General features: G+C 40.9%; 1 protein-coding gene across 1 annotated transcript; it reads right to left on the reverse strand.

Annotated features, from left to right (window-relative positions):
• Positions 1–15,183: 15,183 nt before the first annotated feature.
• On the reverse strand, positions 15,184–16,629 carry LOC113347500 (cationic peroxidase 2-like). Its single transcript, XM_026591172.1, has 3 exons — positions 16,121–16,629; positions 15,874–16,036; positions 15,184–15,729 (listed from the first exon to the last, which is right to left on the reverse strand). Exons 1-3 carry the CDS (start codon positions 16,532–16,534, stop codon positions 15,308–15,310), a joined length of 999 nt encoding a protein of 332 aa, XP_026446957.1. The 5' UTR covers positions 16,535–16,629; the 3' UTR covers positions 15,184–15,307.
• Positions 16,630–17,595: the final 966 nt, after the last annotated feature.

A 17,595-nucleotide genomic window follows, 5' to 3' on the forward strand; every position in this document is an offset into this window, starting at 1 on the left:
ATTTGGCTTCAATGATTAAATCCAAATCAGTTTTAAACATGTGTTTTTCCTCAAAAGTGCGCGCGTTTCTTTCTGTCCAAATAACCCAAACTATTGCTGCAGGAATCATGTCCCAGTAAACAGAATGTGAAGGTTTGTAAACCTGCTGCTAAGTATGACCTAAATCATACAAAGAATGTGGAGTTACCATTATTACCATTATCTTCACAAGTATATAATCACCATTAATATCTTTTAATATCTCGAAACCGTACCTGTATTTCAAGATATTTGAACATAGATAAAAAGAGTAATGTTATGCGGTAGAACCTGTATTTCAAAATATTTGAACATAAGATAAAAAAAAAGAGTAATGCTACACCTACCGAAAATAATCTCGTCAAAAATCCTGTGAGGGGTCGGACGGGATTTGGGTAGTCCTCTAGCATTGGATAGTCAATAGGTAAAAATGGGGCCTTACTATTTGTTTGAGTCGGGATATTTGGTGGGATTTTCTGTCCGTAAAGCTAGCATTTTCGGGTAAAAAAAATCTTTTCATTTGCTCTTTTGAATACACTCTTATATTTACACTATCTCATACTTTGAGCGATATTTTTCTTAATAAAATTTTAATTGTGATAGATAGGAAACTAATATTTCTGAGATATAATCTTCTTACAAAAATGAGCACATTCTGAAGCATATAATACTACCGTCTACTACTTTGAAAATTAGCCGTTAAAATCAACGAATTTTCAACTGTTGAAATTAAAATTGATAGATAGTGAGAATTGATATATCAACTTGTGCTAATGAAGCCTTCTACAATGACACCGGTAACCCTCACAGTCGGGGTCGTACATTATTGATCTGTCGAGTTGAATTGAGTTTGAAATTAATTACTTATAGAAAGATCAATTTGTGAAGTTAAATGATGAACCATTAAGTAAGGGTGCCAACGGGTCCGGTAGTACACTACTCAGAACCAAAATCATTTATTTTTTCCGGGTCCGATTCTAAAATTATTGGACCCAGAACCGGACTCATTAAAACAGTCGGGTACCTATCGATTCTGCGTATTTAATGGGCCTTCGAGTGGAATTCATGCTTGCAAGATGGACATACTGTGGGTCTAATGCTGCATGTATTCAGAGGGAACTGAGTGTTGTAGTAACCATCCGTGGTACGGTGGTAGCTTCAAAATTGCAAGTTGTAGCAGCCTTTGGAATATGATTCAAGAGTCAAATAGATCACGAGTTACTTAATAAACTTAAATTAATTTGTGAATTTAAATGATGAACCACTAAGTAAGGGTGCCAATGGGTCTGGTAGTACACTACCCAAAACCGGAACCGTTTATTTTTCCCGGATCCGATTCTAAAATTATTGGACCTGGAACCAGACCCGTTAAAACAGTCGGGTACCTATCCGTTCCGCGTATTTAATGGGTCTTTCTCTGTTTGGATTATTGAGTGGAATTCATGCTTGCGAGATGGACATCCTGTGGGTCTAATGTTGCATGTATTCAGTGGAACAGAGTGTTGTAGTAACCATCCGTGGTAAGGTGGTGGCTTCAAAATTGCAAGTTGTAGCATCCTTTGGAATGTGATTCAAGAGTCAAATAGATCACGAGTTACTTAATAAACTTAACGTAGTACTAGTTTCTATTGGCGACAAACCGTGAAAACATATAAAAAGATAAACTACCAAAGACAGGACATTAGATAAACCACTAATACTCAATATGCAAGATTGCAAATAGGGGTACCAAATTGTTTAGGGGTGAACCAAAATACGTATAGGATAAAATAGCTATTGACTTACATCCCTCGGTAGTTTGTTACCCCATTAACAACCTTGTCAATATGCGGGTAGGGAATGAAAGGGAACTGGTTACCAAGAAAATTCAGAAAATTGGCTATATAGCCAAAAAGGTGTGTTTTCTGGGTCAAATGGACGGGTAGAGATTTCATCTGGGTCAAATGGACAGTGAAAATTTTTAATTGAAACTGATTCAATTACCTTTACCTTTCTTCTTCCTCACTAGATAATATCGATCTCCATCTCTCAATTCTCCACCGTTTCCATTACTTTCTTCTTCTGCTCTCTGCTCTCGATCTTCTCTTTCTCAACCACCACCATCATCAACTATAAGCATATCTATCAGCACCACCATCGACAATAACTACAACCACCACCATCATCATCTACAACAACTACAACCAACACCACCACCTTTCTCCACCACCGCAACCATCGACAATACTACAACCACCACCATCAGCATCTACAACAACTACAACCAACATCACCACCTTCCTCCACCACCGCAAACACCAACATCATCGTCAACATTGATATCACCACCACCACAAAACACCGGCAACCTTAATTAAATGGAGAGTTCTCAAATTCATTCAAACCTAGGGTTTTCTCTTCCATCAATTTCACTGGTGAGTTTCTCGATCCTAATTCTTTTTCATGATTTTATTATCAGAACTCATCAATTTCACACGAATTGATGTTAACTACCTTAATTTTCTGAAATGAATCATTTTTATGAGTGAAATTTTATTCTGTTTTTTTCTTCTTGTGTAAATCTAGCTTAAAACATGATTGAAAATGGTTTGGATTAAACTGGTTTCATCTTGGTTTAAGTTTTGTAAAATCCAGTTTAAAATTCATTGAATTTTGTTTGTATGTAACTAGTTTCATCTAGGTTAAGCTTATGTAAAATCTAGTCTGAAATTGATTGACTTTGGTTTGGATGAAATTGGGTTTCATCCTGGTTTGGATGGAGTTGAAATTGTTGAATTTGGTTTCACCCATTTTAAACTACCATGCAACTGGTTTCATCCTATACTAAAATTGGGTTGAATTTGCTTTCACCCATTTTAAACTAGGATGAAACCGGTTTCATCTATAGGTAGGATGAATCTATGATTTTTGAATTAGGTATCACTCATTGTAAACAAGGATGAAACCGGTTTTATCCTATACTAAACTGGGTTTCATTCTAATAATTAGGATGAAACTGAATTTGGTTCCATCCACATTTACACTAGGATGAAACTGGTTTCATCCCGTTTTAAATTGATTTAAATTGAAATTTGTTTCCGTACAAGCTTAAAATAGGAGGAAACCAATTTCATCCTTTCTTAGATTGAATAGAATTTTGTTTTCATCCATGTTTGAACTAGGATGAAACCAATTTCATCTAATTCAACAGTATATTGAATTTGGTTTCACCCATATTTAAACTAGGATGATAATAGTTTCATCTAATGTTACGTTGGCTTGAATTTAGCTTCACCTGTGTCTAATATAGGATGAAACTGGTTTCATTGTGTGTTAGATCGAGTTGATTAGTTTCACTCATTTTTAAACTCAGATGAAACTGATTTCATCCAGTTTTATGTTTGGTGGAATTTGGTTTCGCCCATGTTTAAACTAGGATGAAACTGGTTTCATCTAATGTAATTGTTGATATGTGTGTTGTTTCCGTGAGGATTATGATGAATTTGAGTTAGAAGCAGCTATTGCAAGATTTGAAATGAAGTGCTGAGATGTGTGCAACTGGTAGAATTACAGGCTATGCCTTGGCGTGGGATTGTGTTAAAGTTATGAATGAGCTGCAGCTGGTTATGAAGTAGTTGCAGGGGTGATGCTGAAATGAGATTGTTGTGATGTCGAGGATATGAAACTGATGCCGTTGCAGTTAAATGTAATGCAACGGAGGTGCTTGTACTGGAGTTTGGTTGCAGTTGCAATTGTTGGATCTGGTGGCAGTAATGGAGATAATGGGTACTGGTGGTGTTGTTTTGATGATGGAGAAACTGGTTCTAGTGGAGTGTCAGGTGGACTGGTTAGTATTGCAATGGAATGAATGCAGGAGATGACATTACAAATGTGCAGGTGATGGCAGTTGTGGTTGGCATGAGGCAGAGATGAAGGATATGCAATGGATTGAAGTTATTAAACTATGGCAGTGGAGTTGTTGCTATAGCACTTGGCCTGACAGAGAAGGTAGTGAACTGCAGGTGGTCTTGTAACTTCTTACAGGGAAGCTGGAAGGATTTTGCAGTTACAGTGGTTGAATGTTGTACAAGCTCTGTTTTACGTACTCTTTTTTTTTGGTGTACAAGCTCTATTTTACGTGCTCTGTTTTGCTGTACAAGCTCTGTTTTACGTACTCTGTTTTACATACTCTGTTTTTTGTTCTGTTTTACGTACTCTGTTTTGCTTGCAATTAATTCGTAAAACGTAGCAATTAATTCTGTTGTTTTTTTGCTGTACTCTGTTGTTGTTTTTTGCTGTACCCCGTGTGTTTTTTTTTGCTGTACTCTGTTTTTTTGCAGATTACTCTGTTCTTCTCCAACCCAGTAAACATTTGAAGAAGATAGGGACATATTGGTTTGTTCCAATTAATTCATAAAAAATATTCTGGGTGAAATAACCAAATTGGTTATTTAAACAATATATTTCTGATTTTTGACTATATAAACAGTATCTAAACCTAGAAATCTATTTCACCCAAAAATTCTTGCTTTTGGTCTTTTTGACCAATTTTGTGAAGATAATTTGATACGAATCATATCTAGTACCCTGATTGTACAAGATACTCATGGTAACAAATTAACATAATGCTTGTTGATACCATACCGAGTCCAGTAACACTTCAAGTGTAATATCTTCCATTAAGGCTTCATATGCTCTCAAATTTGATTATTTAGTACCATTATACAGGGTACCCTAGACCCGCCGTGTAGACCCGATAAGGATCAAAAAAAAAAAGTTCCTTATCGGGTCTACCCGTCGGGTATCTAAAGTACTAATGGGTCTAGTATTAAGACCCGGAACCGTACCCGATTCAACCGGTTCCAGTCCGAGTAATGGGGTACCCGTTGGCAGCCCTACCATTAAGCAATGAACATAGGTCGGAACAACAAACTCAAATCGTTGGCATTATAATTAATGACCATCATGCGGTATAGTGACCACTGAGCGATGGATTCTTGATTGCTCGGTAGAGGCTATATGATACCTGGCTAAGTGGTATATCTGCCACTTATCTAGTTATGTTTGCCACTTTTCTATAACCATAATGGGTGCAAACATGACAAAATATATGATTTGATGTACCCATAAAAACCAGTTGTTTATGGGTGAAAACGGTTTCTGCTAGTTTCAGTAATTTCGTGTGTGTGGATGAGAAACAAGTCTAAACCCTAAACAATGTACTGCAAGGGAGTACTTTTGATTCGAGAGATCAATCTGTACAATCCTGGCCTAAACCAAGAAATGGCCGTTCCAGGCTTGCTTCGGTCACAAAGTGAAAAAGAATGGCTGGTCTTAGGGAGGGAAGCGAAGAAAGTGTAAAGACCAGAATAGTTGATTCTGCAAGTGTGGGTGTTTTGTGACTTGTATCAGAAAGTTGAACTGGCTAGCTGAATGAAAAGCTATCAGATGATTTCTGGATGTGGTATTATTCTCCTGACCAAAACTTGTTGTTTGGTGGAAATAGGTGAGACCTATTTGTACAAGTCGCAAATAAAACGTACCCTGGTCTCATAAGAAGTGGAAGCGATTGAGTGGTGGAAGATTAATGTGTAACGTTGGGATTTATATTTCCATAATGAGGGAGGTGGATCCGCTCACGCCATTACTCCTTTCCATTACTAACCGCCCTGCTTTATGACACTTTCTTGTAACGGGAGTTTTGCACGCCGCACGCTGTAAACCGTCAGACCAATACCCTGATGAGCATCTCTCAGTTTGTGACATGTTTGATGTCTCGAGTGTTTTCGTGGAAAACATGTAACACTTTGCTACGTGCGGTAAATTAAATTTGATAGGCTTGCCGCTGGAAAATAGCATGTGATGCTATTGGCTGGTCGCCTGAAACTTGCCACAAGCTTGCCAGCTCGATGGCGAACTTGGATGGCTGAGATCGCATCTCATGAGGAAGGGTAGCCGTTGATTATGGCTACCTTCTGTCGGCGCCTGATAATGGCGTAGTGGCGCTTTTAACGCGCGCCAGTGGAATTGCGACATGGCTGGCATGGCTTGTGCATACCAGTGGCATGGTGGCGTAAGTGGTGCCTGGCGTACCCACGGCCACTGGATTTAGGCGGCTGGTCGCCTAAAAGTTGTCACGAGTCTGTCAGTTCGGTGGAAAACTTGGATGGCTGGGATTGCATCTCAGGAGGAAGGGTATCCGTTGATTATGGCTACCTTCTATTGGCAGTGGCGCCTTTAACGCGCTAGAAAAATTGCGACATGGATGGTATAGCTGGCATGGCTCGTGCATGGTGATGTAAGTGGCGCCTGGCATGGCCTTGGCCATTGGATTTAGGCGGCTGGTCGCCTAAAAGTTACCACAAGTCTGTCAGTTTGGTGGCCAACTTGGACGGCTGAGATCGCATCTCAGGAGGAAGGGTAGCCGTTGATTATGGCTACCTTTTGTCGGCGCCCAACAACTTAGTCTCAATTAGGGTTTGGAATTTCGAAACCCTAATTAGCGCCCCTTACTAAAATCGTTGTAAAATTCTCATACGAACTCGGATTTTGACGGTCCGCCCTCCATTATAATCGGAAAATAATTTCCTATCTTCCCACGGTGTAATATGTAGGGTTTGGGCTCGTTTAGGAGGTGAAAACAACCCGACAGTAAAACTCCGGAAGAATTCAAGAGGGATGTTGCGGGCCCGAGGTGACATAGTTTTGTGCCACGATTAGGAATTAGGGTTTTATCCACGGCCACTAGAGAGTGGCCCCTCATAGGGTTCAGGCTAGCAAAATTAAAGTCCGTTGTGAAGCTGGTCACGCACGGAGAGTGGGCTGGAAAGTTTTGGCATGCTGTCGCGGTAAATGGCGCGTTTTGTATGTTTGGCATGCGCGTTTGGCATGTGCGCTTGGCATGCGCGTTTGGCATGTGCAGATGGTATGCGCGTCTGGCATGTTTTAGCAGGTTTGGCAAGCCATTAGCATGTGGGCACGGTTTTTTGGAAGCCAATTGGATTTGCGACCATCAGGCGTGGTTTCCTCCTTTTCAAAACTGTGGCGAGTTTGGAGCAACCTGATTGGTTAATATAAGAGGGTCGGCCAAGTATGGGCGTGGCTACACTTCTGGTATGAGTGTGGCGGTTTTATGACGACCTGATTGGTCGATGGGAAGTGGGGCCGGCAAGCTAGGGCGTGGCCACACTTCCAGTGCGTCGTGGCGGGTTTAAAGCGACCTGATTGGTCGATGGAAAGGGGACCGGTTTAGCAGCATGAGTGTGGCCACTTGCAAGTGGCGCCGGCTGGCCTATGGCATGGCCACACCTCCCTTTATTGCTCAATAAATGCGCTAGTGAAGAGGTTGAACACTCATCACTTTTACATGGATCTGTTTCTTTGCAGAGTGACGGCACATTAAATGTAGGGTTTTACAGATTTATCCCTGAACTAAAAACCACCATCAATATTAAGTCCCCTGCTTAGCACGTAACAGTGACATTGTTGCGGGGTAAGCATGATATGGTGACAGAAAAAGGATAAAGAATCGAAAGGGAAAGACATGAGAAGATAACCAGAAAAATTCGATTGACCTTTGTTCAGAGAGATGAGCAGTCTGCAATCTTTGTGCTGGCGCACTTCTGTCTTGGGAACGGAGTACTGGTGCCATGTATTATTTGTGCAACGATCCTTGAATACAAAGATGAGTGTTGAGGTGGTTGAGCCGTCAACACTATAATGTATTGAGGCAGTATGCATGACAACATAGTAGTGAGTGTTGAGGAATTTGAACATCTCAACACTAAGAGGAAAAATGTGTTGAGGCAGTTTTCCTGGCAACACAGTATTGAGTGTTGAGGAATTTGCACATTTCAACACTAAGAGAAATGATGTGTTGATGCCCGGCAACACAGTGGTGAGTGTTGAGGAATTTGCATGTCTCAACACTAAGAGAAAAGGATGTATTGATGCCCGGCAACACGGTGGTGAGTGTTGAGAATTTTGCACGTCTCAACACTAAGAGAAAAGGATGTGTTGATGCCCGACAACACAGTGGTGGGTGTTGAGGAATTTTTACGTCTCAACACTAAGAGATAAGGATGTGTTGATGCCCGACAACACAGTGGTGAGTGTTGAAGAATTTGCGCGTCTCAACACTAAGAGAAAAGGATGTGTTAATGCCCGACAACATGGTGGTGAGTGTTGAGGAATTTGAAGGTCTCAACACTAAGATAAAAGGATGTGTTGATGCCCGGAAACACAGTGGTGAGTGTTGAGGAATTTGCACGTCTCAACACTAAGAGATAAGGATGCGTTGATGCCCGACAACAGAGTGGTGAGTATTGAGGAATTTGCACGTCTCAACACTAAGAGAAAAGGATGTGTTGATGCCCAGCAACACCGTGGTGAGTGTTGAGGAATTTTCACGTCTCAACACTAAGAGATAAGGATGTGTTGATTCCCGGCAACACAGTGGTGAGTGTTGAGGAATTTGAACGTCTCAACACTAAGAGATAAGGTTGTGTTGATGCCCGGCAACACAGTGGTGAGTGTTGAGGAATTTGCACGTCTCACCACTAAGAGAAAAGGATGTGTTGATGCCCGGCAACATAGTGGTGAGTGTTGAGGAATTTGCAAGTCTCAACACTAAGAGAAAAGGATGTGTTGATGCCCGGCAACACCGTGGTGAGTGTTGAGGAATTTTCACGTCTCAAAACTAAGAGATAAGGATGTTTTGATGCCCGGTAACACAGTGGTGAGTGTTGAGGAATTTGCACGTCTCAACACTAAGGGAAAAGGATGTGTTGATTCCCGACAACACAGTGGTGAGTGTTGAGGAATTTGCACGTCTCAACACTAAGAGATAAGGATGTTTTGATGCCCGGAAACACAGTGGTGAGTGTTGAGGAATTTGCACGTCTCAACACTAAGAGAAAAGGATTTGTTGATGCCCGACAACAGTGGTGAGTATTGAGAAATTTTCACGTCTCAACACTAAGAGAAAAGCGTGTTGAGGCAGTATGCCTAACAACACAATAGTGGTGTTGAGGAATTTGCACGTCTCAATATTAAGATATTCAAAATTTATTGAATATTCCTAATAGATATGAAATATTTAGTTTAAGGATAGTTACTTATCTATGTATCCACTAGGCATGCCTTTCGCGCGTGATTGGGCTTTGGGTATTTTAGGCTCTTCCGTGAGTGGGCAGCATCAGGTGTTAGTGTTGACATCAGGATGATAACAGGTTGATAGACGAATAAAAGTCCCCGGGTTTTTGATGGGATGAAACAAAAGGTGGCCACAACTATGAACCTTGGCTGGCTGCGATCACGATCCTTGACAGGGAGGAGTGTGTTGAACCGGCTTCGGCTCCTGGAGAGGACGTTGAGGCTTATGGAGCGGAACGCTGAAGTGGGCGGCTGCTGGAGCGAACGTTGAGGCGGAGCGACTTCTGGAGAGAACGTTGAAGCGGAGAGACTTCTGGAGAGAACGTTGAAACTTTGAAGCGGGGCGACTTCTGGAGAGAACGTTGAAGCGGAGCGGCTTCTGGAGAGAATGTTGAAGCGGCTATTTCTGAGTTGTGGCCATGTCCGTCTGAGTCTTGGCAAGAACTTCCTGTCTCTCCATAAAATTGATAATGGTAATGGGAAAGATTGGTTTCCTCTGGCTCCTCCAGCCTCGCGTCCTTACGAAGAAGTGGTGGCACCCCTGGTAATGATTGGAGGCGCCATGCTCGAAGAAATATTAGGAGTAGCGGCGTCTCTGGCTCCTGGACGCGAGAAGTCCCTAGTCGTCCTTTATTGTCTATGTAACATCTTTACGCTGATCCGCGAAAAGACGGAGAATCTCCAGTCCCCAGGCGCAATACCCCTGAATCTATCTTTTCTTGGACGATGCGTTTCAGAGCATTGCATTCACTGGTAGGATGATTGAAGAACCTGTGGTAATGGAAATACTTGGGATTTGCTATTTGTTCTTCAGTTGGTAGGCGCCTAACATGCGGTGGTTTGACGGCATCGACTTAAATCCATACTTCCAGGAGTTCGATTATCTTCTCGATCGGGAACGGGAAGTTTGGATCAGCATATCCAGTTTCTTGTTGTCGCATAAGAACCTTAGACGCGACCTTCTGGGGTGAATCCATCTGATGCGCTAGTGCCGCACGTTTGGGTTGTTGTTCCGCTGCTGGAGTTTTTCTCTTTCTTCCTTCATTAGCGATTGACCGGAGGCTGGATATTTTATTAGGAAGACGCATGCTTTCCTGAACATCTTTACGAGCTTCTTCATTCCGGAGCGGTTCATATCGACTGAGTAAAGCAGTAGCGGATCTCTTAACAGCTTCTGATGCAATATGGGAATTGATATCCTCCAGGAAGGATGCACATAATGAAATCACCTTTTTATTGGGAGGACTCTGATGAGAACGTGATAAATCCCACGAGTCTTCGTTCTGATCTTGAGGAAACATATTTTGATCTTCATGAGAAGACAAGTTAGCTTGGTGGATACCTTTCCATTCAGAGTCATCATAGGCTTTATCCTCCTCACTTGGAGTAGGAATATTAATCTTGGAAAAGAGACTACCACCATCAGCGTTGATCTAAAATGAATGGTTGATAGAGTTTCCTACCGAATGAATATGCGTTGGTTCCTTTGACAGTTGAGCCGTGAGTGCTTTCAGAAGCGTAAATACTCTGTTCTGCATCTTGACAATAGTAACTTAATTCTCGACAATATCATTTAGGATTTTCGTCAAATCATGAATAGTTGTTAAATATCGAGACTCGGTAGCCTCGACAATGGTTTTGAATGAAAGAACGGATTCAGCGATAACATGCGGAGTATTTTCGGTGCTAGGAGAAGTAAAATTGGGATTGAGGGTTTCTGAAGCATTCCTAAGATCAACCATCTTGAGGAATTTAGGAAATTGAAAATGGGTTTAAATTTGGCCCAAGACCAATTGGAATGGAAATGAAATTGGGAATTGAAAATTGATATTGTAGCCGAGAGATTAATCTCCCACTATGGTCGCCAATTGTTTATGGGTGAAAACGGTTTCTGCTGGTTTCGGTAATTTCGTGTGTGTGGATGAGAAACAAGTCTAAACCCTAAACAATGTACTGCACGGGAGTACTTTTGATTCGAGAGATCAATCTGTACAATCCTGGCCTAAACCAAGAAATGGTCGTTCTAGGCTTGCTTCGGTCACAAAGTGAAGGAGAAGGGCTGGTCTTAGGGATGGAAGTGAAGAAAGTGTTGAGACCAGAATAGTTGATTCTAGAAGTGTGGGTGTTTTGTGACTTGTATCAGAAAGTTGAACTGCCTAGCTGAATGAAAAGCTATCAGATGATTTCTGGATGTGGTATTATTCTCTTGACCAAAACTTGTTGTTTGGTGGATATAGGTGAGACCTATTTATACAAGTCATAAATAAACATACCCTGGTCTCATAAGAAGTGGAAGCGATTGAGTGGTGGAAGAGTAATGTGTAACGTCGGATTTATGTTTCCATAATGAGGGAGGTGGATCCGCTCACGCCATTACTCCTTGCCATTACTAACCGCCCTGCTTTATGACACTTTCTTGTAACGGGCGTTTTGCACGCCGCACGCTGTAAACCGCCAAACCAATACCCTATTAGCATCTTCCAGTTTGTGACATGTTTGATGTCTCGAGTGTTTTCGTCGGAAACATGTAGCACTTTGCTACGTGCGGCAAATTAAATTTGATAGGCTTGCCGCAGGAAAATAGCATGTGCTGCTATTGGCTGGTCGCCTGAAATTTTCCACAAGCTTACGAGCTCGGTGGAGAACTTGGATGGATGAGATCGTATCTCATGAGGAAGGGTAGTCGTTGATCATGGCTACCTTCTGTCGGCGCCTGATAATGGCGTAGTGGCGCTTTTAACGCGCGCCAGTGGCATTGCGGCATTGCTTGTGCATGCCATTGGCACGGTGGCGTAAGTGGCGCTTGGCGTAGCCATGGCCACTGGATTTAGGAGGCTGGTCGCCTAAGAGTTGCCACGAGTCTGTCAATTCGGTGAAAAACTTGGATGGATGAGATTGCATCTCAGGAGGAAGGGTAGCCGTTGATTATGGCTACCTTCTGTTGGCAATGGCGCATTTAACGCGCTAGAAGCATTGTGGCATGGATGGTGTGGCTGGCATGGCTCGTGCATGGTGATGTAAGTGGCGCCTGGCGCGGCCATGGACACTGGATTTAGGCGGCTGGTCGCCTAAAAGTTGCCACAAGTCTGTCAGTTTGGTGGCCAACCTGGACGGCTGAGATTGCATCTCAGGAGGAAGGGTAGCCGTTGATTATGGCTACTTTCTGTCGGCGCCCGACAACTTTTACTAAATTAGGGTTTGGCATGATGAAACCCTGATTAGCGCCCCTTACTAAAATCGTTGTAGAATTCTCATACGAACTCGGATTTTGACGGTCCTCCCCTCTATTCTGATCGGAAGACAATTCCTATCTCCCTGCGTGAATATTTAGGGTTTGATCTCGTTTAGAAAGTGAAAACAGCCCGACAGTAAAACTCAGGAGGGATGTTGCGGGACCGAGGTGGCATAGTTTTGTGCCACGATAGGAATTAGGGTTTTATCCACCGCCACTAGAGCATGTCCGCGCCTAGGGTTCAGGCTAGCCAAATTGAAGTCCGTTGTGAAGCTGGTCACGCTCGGAGATTGGGCTGGCAAGTTTTGGCATGCTGCCACGGTAAGTGGCGCGTTTGGCATGTTTGGCATGCGCATTTGGCATGTGCGCCTGGCATGCGTGTTTTCGCATGTTTGGCATGCGCGTTTGGTGTGTGCGCTTGGAATGCGCGTTTTTCGCATGTTTTGGCATGCGCGTTTGGCATGTGCACCTGGTATGCGCGTCTGGCATGTTTTGGCAGGTTTGGCAAGCCATTAGTATGTGGGCACGGTTTTTTAGAAGCCAATTAACTTAAAGACCATCTGGCGTGGTTTCCTCCTTTTCAACACTATGGCGAGTTTGGATCAACCTGATTGGTTAATATAAGAGGGCCGACCAAGCATGGGCGTCGCTACACTTCTGGTATGAGTGTGGCGGTTTTAGAGCGACCTGATTGTTCAATGGGAAGTGGGGCCGGCAAGTTAGGGCGTGGCCACACTTCCAATGCGTCGTGGCGAGTTTAAAATAACCTGATTGGTCGATGGAAAGGGGGCCGGTTTAGCAGCATGAGTGTGGCCACTTGCAAGTGAAGAGGTTGAACACTCATCACTTTTACATGGCTCTGTTTCTTTATAGAGTGACGGCACATTAAATATAGGGTTTTACAGATTTAGCCCTGAACTAAAAATCACCATCAACACCAGCTTGAAAACATCTAATATGTTATCCACACAAACGGTTAACTGGTTAATACTATAAATCATTAATTATCCCTTCGTCGTCCTTTTATTAATTTTAATAATACTTATTCTCATCTCTGCAAAAAAATATACTATCATATCTGACAAAGAGATACTATAAATTCAGCAGAACTAAAGAGAGTATGATAATTATTTGTCTTGAAGGACTTGGCAAATGTTCTAAATTTTGTTTTAAAGCATCCATTTTTTTCTTATTATTCCATTTCAAAAAAAACGTAAGTCTTTCTTTCAAATAAAAATAAACAAATTTGGAAAATCTTTCAAATTTTCAAAGAAAAACTATTCATGTTTGAAATTTAAATCTAAAGACTTAAAGGCCTAGACAAATAAAACTCTCATGTTGAACGGTGAGGAAACCTTCGCTTTCTATTGGCTGAAATAAGTCCCTTTGAGTTTTGTGAAGCGAGTGTTTTGGTGAGGACACTTGGCAACGTATGATTGGTTTAAAAAGAATAGAAAAAAATTAAAAAAAGGAAACCAAATTAAATTTGGAATTCATGAAGTGACAATATTTAGGTGAGGACACTTGGCAACCGTATAATAGGTTTAAAAATTGAAAACCTAAAAGGAAAGCATAACTTACCGTGTTTAGAATTTTATGGAAGTCCAAATTCAATTTGAAAATCGAATAATTACTATATTAGGACTATTTTTTTTTTCAAATTAATATATATAAAGTGGAAAAAAATCCATATATTTTCTGCGAAAATAAAAGGAAAAAATAAATATAATTTGCACATATCCTCCACCTATTGAATGTATTTTTCCCGCCACACCAAATCAAAAATACATCTTCATGGGGCGGGGAACAGCCCGCGCACACCAAATCGAAAATGCATTGCCACAGGGGGCACACCAAATAAAAAGATAAAAAATAAATAAAATCTGCATATATTTTGCACCTATTTAATGTATTTTCCCTGAACGTCAAATAAAAAATGCATCGCTACGAGGCGGACGAAGCGCCACACACACCAAATCGTACATCGCCACGGGGCGGGGTGATGCTCCATGCACACCAAATCAAAAATACATCTCCACGGCCGGGAGAAGCCCCGCGCACACTAAACTAAAAATAAATATGTCGGGTGCGTAGCACGAATACAAATCTAGTTTTAAATAATTTGTTTAAAGCTTTTAAAGTATTTGGGAGCAATTGTTTCTTTCTTTCTTCCATTTTGGGGCGATCCCCTAATGGCTAACCAGATAGAGGACTTGTTGCGGTGAGCCTTTTTGAACGGGGGAATCATCCTGCTAATCATATTGAAGCTCAAGTAGTTGTTGTCCACGATGATTGTCTTTAAGGTTAAGTCTTATGGTGTGCTAATCTAGCGACTAGATTAGCTGTCCACGTCATTTAGGACTACCTCCTAAGTCCTATGGGAGTGCTAATCTAACTGCTAGATTAGCAGTCCACGTCAGCTTATCACTGAACGGTTCAACGCTTTAAATTTCAGCCGTCAGATTAAAAGATAAATCGCCCAGCGCTGAATAATTCAGCAAAAAAATGTGTTTTTTTTTTGCACTGAACCATTTAGCGCTTTAATCTCACTGCTAGCTCCATTGCGAGCACTTACTAGAAAAGAGAACTAGTGTTAACAAATAGACAATACTTTTTGTTAAACTGTAGCATTTAACTGCTAATCTAACAGTTCAATCTAGCCCATAGGACTTAGTCTAAATTGCATGGTGAACAATATTAAAAGGTGAGAATGACACATGAATGATTAACTAAACTAGTTATTTTTTTTCTTTTGAAGAATTTAACTAGTTAATCAATTAACGAATTTAGTACAAACTAAAACACTCAAAATTAATTGAATACATTAATGAAAACAAATAAATCTTAGCTTACACTAAGATTCTTACAAGCAAATCAACAATTTCAAGATTCAAATTAATTAAGAACCGTAATTATATTACTTGATCAATTAATCTTTGAGCAAACTGTTCGAATTTCTCCTTCCAAACTAGTCTTGACACCTACATTACTCATCTTCACCATTGATCGGCTAAATTCAACATTGAATAACAATTTACTTAAACCTCTAAAGGGGCCAGAAAACCGTCGAACAACGGATTGTGTTGCTGAATCAGTCCATAGTTTTTGGTCAGATTCAAGAATTCCTCTTCCATTTCTCAAGTTATTGAAGAAAGTCGAATCAAACCTTCCTTCACTACCAGTATCTAATGCGATACGCTTAGTTGCGTCACCATCTTCTGGACATAGACTACGTAGAGTTGGAAGAAATGATGGGTCGATTGATGGGTCGGCCCCAGTGGTTGAATTGAAATTGTATAGTCTGTATCTGAAAAATAGGCAAGCTGATGTCCCTATGGTATGACCTCCTAGTAGACAAAAAAAGTGTGCGTATATTAGATTTCTGTTCAACAGTTAAATAATCTAAATGATCGAAATGAGGGTACGAAACAGTGGTACCACCGAGGAAGAAATACGAGTACAAATGGAAAATGCTAAGATTATACGCTTACCAACTAAGCTAACAAGGTCCTTAATATCGAGTCCCTTATCAGCGAATTTTTTTATTTGTACATTGATCGAGTCCGTGAAACCAGGAAGATTAGCTGCATCGGAAGCTAATGATACACGCCCATCACGGCGTCCTGTTGGCACTGGCCAACTTGGTCCATTACTCTGCATGAAGTTAATGGAAAAATTAGGAACTTAGTTAACTACGTGAGTTTTTAGCTAGCTCAGCTGAAGTGATGAGTTACTTACTAGTGTTACAGAATCTCTTGCAGCTAGGGCAAGAATATCAGCACAGGAAACAACACCAGGACAAATAGCTTCAAGCTGTTTCTTTGCATCATCAATGACTTCATAACCTCTCAATAAAGTATTAGGTAGAGCAGTTTTTTCTGCGGAAGCTCCATCAATAAGAATTGAAGCATCACAACCTTGAACGAAACAATCATGAAAATGCATTCTCAGTAACCCTGGGGCCATTTTAGGGGTTGCATTAATATGGGAGCGGACAGTCGCTCGGACAATGGATTCGGCTCGAGGGCATGTTCTAAAATAGAATCCAACTCGAGTTCCTTGTCCTTGAACACATATTATTGTACTGCATGTAATTGCAAGCAAGAGGAAAACTAAAAAATGAGTATAGAAACCCTCCATTTTAGATGACATATAGAATACGGTGAACAAAATTTGAAAGACGGTGTAAGGGAGAGAGACAGAGTTTGTGAAGCTAGGGTTTGGAGTTGAGAATGAAGATAGAGCTGACTTTGGTTTCATATGATGATTTGAGAATGAGACGAAGAGTTGTCTACTTATAGGACTTTAGTAGGTTGTAATTTTGGTCAAAGTAGTGAAGGTATCTAGATGACGGCTTATGAATTGCTCTGCTATTGCATAAAAACGAACGAATGAATTGATCATCAGATTTGGGATGGAAATTTTCAAACAAAGTTAAAAGAGAGTTGATTGAATGAATCTTACAAAATAATTTTGTTTGTTTATTGTGAACAATTAGCTGGCGGTGGGGTTGTTCAATTGGTCAAAGAGGGTTGTTATATTTGTCAAAACTCACGAAGTTAATCAAAACACTGTTTCATACGTTGCCTGGATTAGTCATTAATCAAGGTTGGTATAGCACTATCCCATCAATAAAAAGCTGATTTAGCACTAATCCTAATGGCCCTACACATTTATGATCGGATCGTTAAACTCAGAACTTCCCGAGCTTATCTTCGTATTAGCATGAGATTGAGGGTCATTGAGCGCAATAAGTCCAATGCCTGGCTATCTTAAACCAGTACATATCATGGACATATATATCAGACTAGCTCCTAATTAGACACTAATTTAATATCAGACTAGCTCCTAATTAAACACTAATTAAACTGAAGTTTTCGGACAATCTAGCAAATCAAACTCTAGTTACCATGCAAATAATTAACTCATGATGGCTTGCATTTTATGCGAACTTATAGTAGGTAATTCTTTTACGTTGTTTGTATCCATTAGCTTTGTTAAATAATGAACACCTAATACTCATATCTTAATCTCAGGGTTCCCCAAGATTTTCCATTAGATGGCCAGCTAAGTAATTTATCTACTAGAAAGACTTAAAAAGAGTGACAGCGGAAGAAGACAAGTTCAAAATCAACTTCACCTGTATGGTAGTGGTTGTGACGCAGCCGCGTAAATATGATACGCGCTTCTGTAAAAACTTTATTGACTTATTT

Source organism: Papaver somniferum, chromosome 2 (genome assembly GCF_003573695.1).
Source record: "Papaver somniferum cultivar HN1 chromosome 2, ASM357369v1, whole genome shotgun sequence".
In the NCBI taxonomy this organism is placed as follows: Eukaryota; Viridiplantae; Streptophyta; class Magnoliopsida; order Ranunculales; family Papaveraceae; genus Papaver; species Papaver somniferum.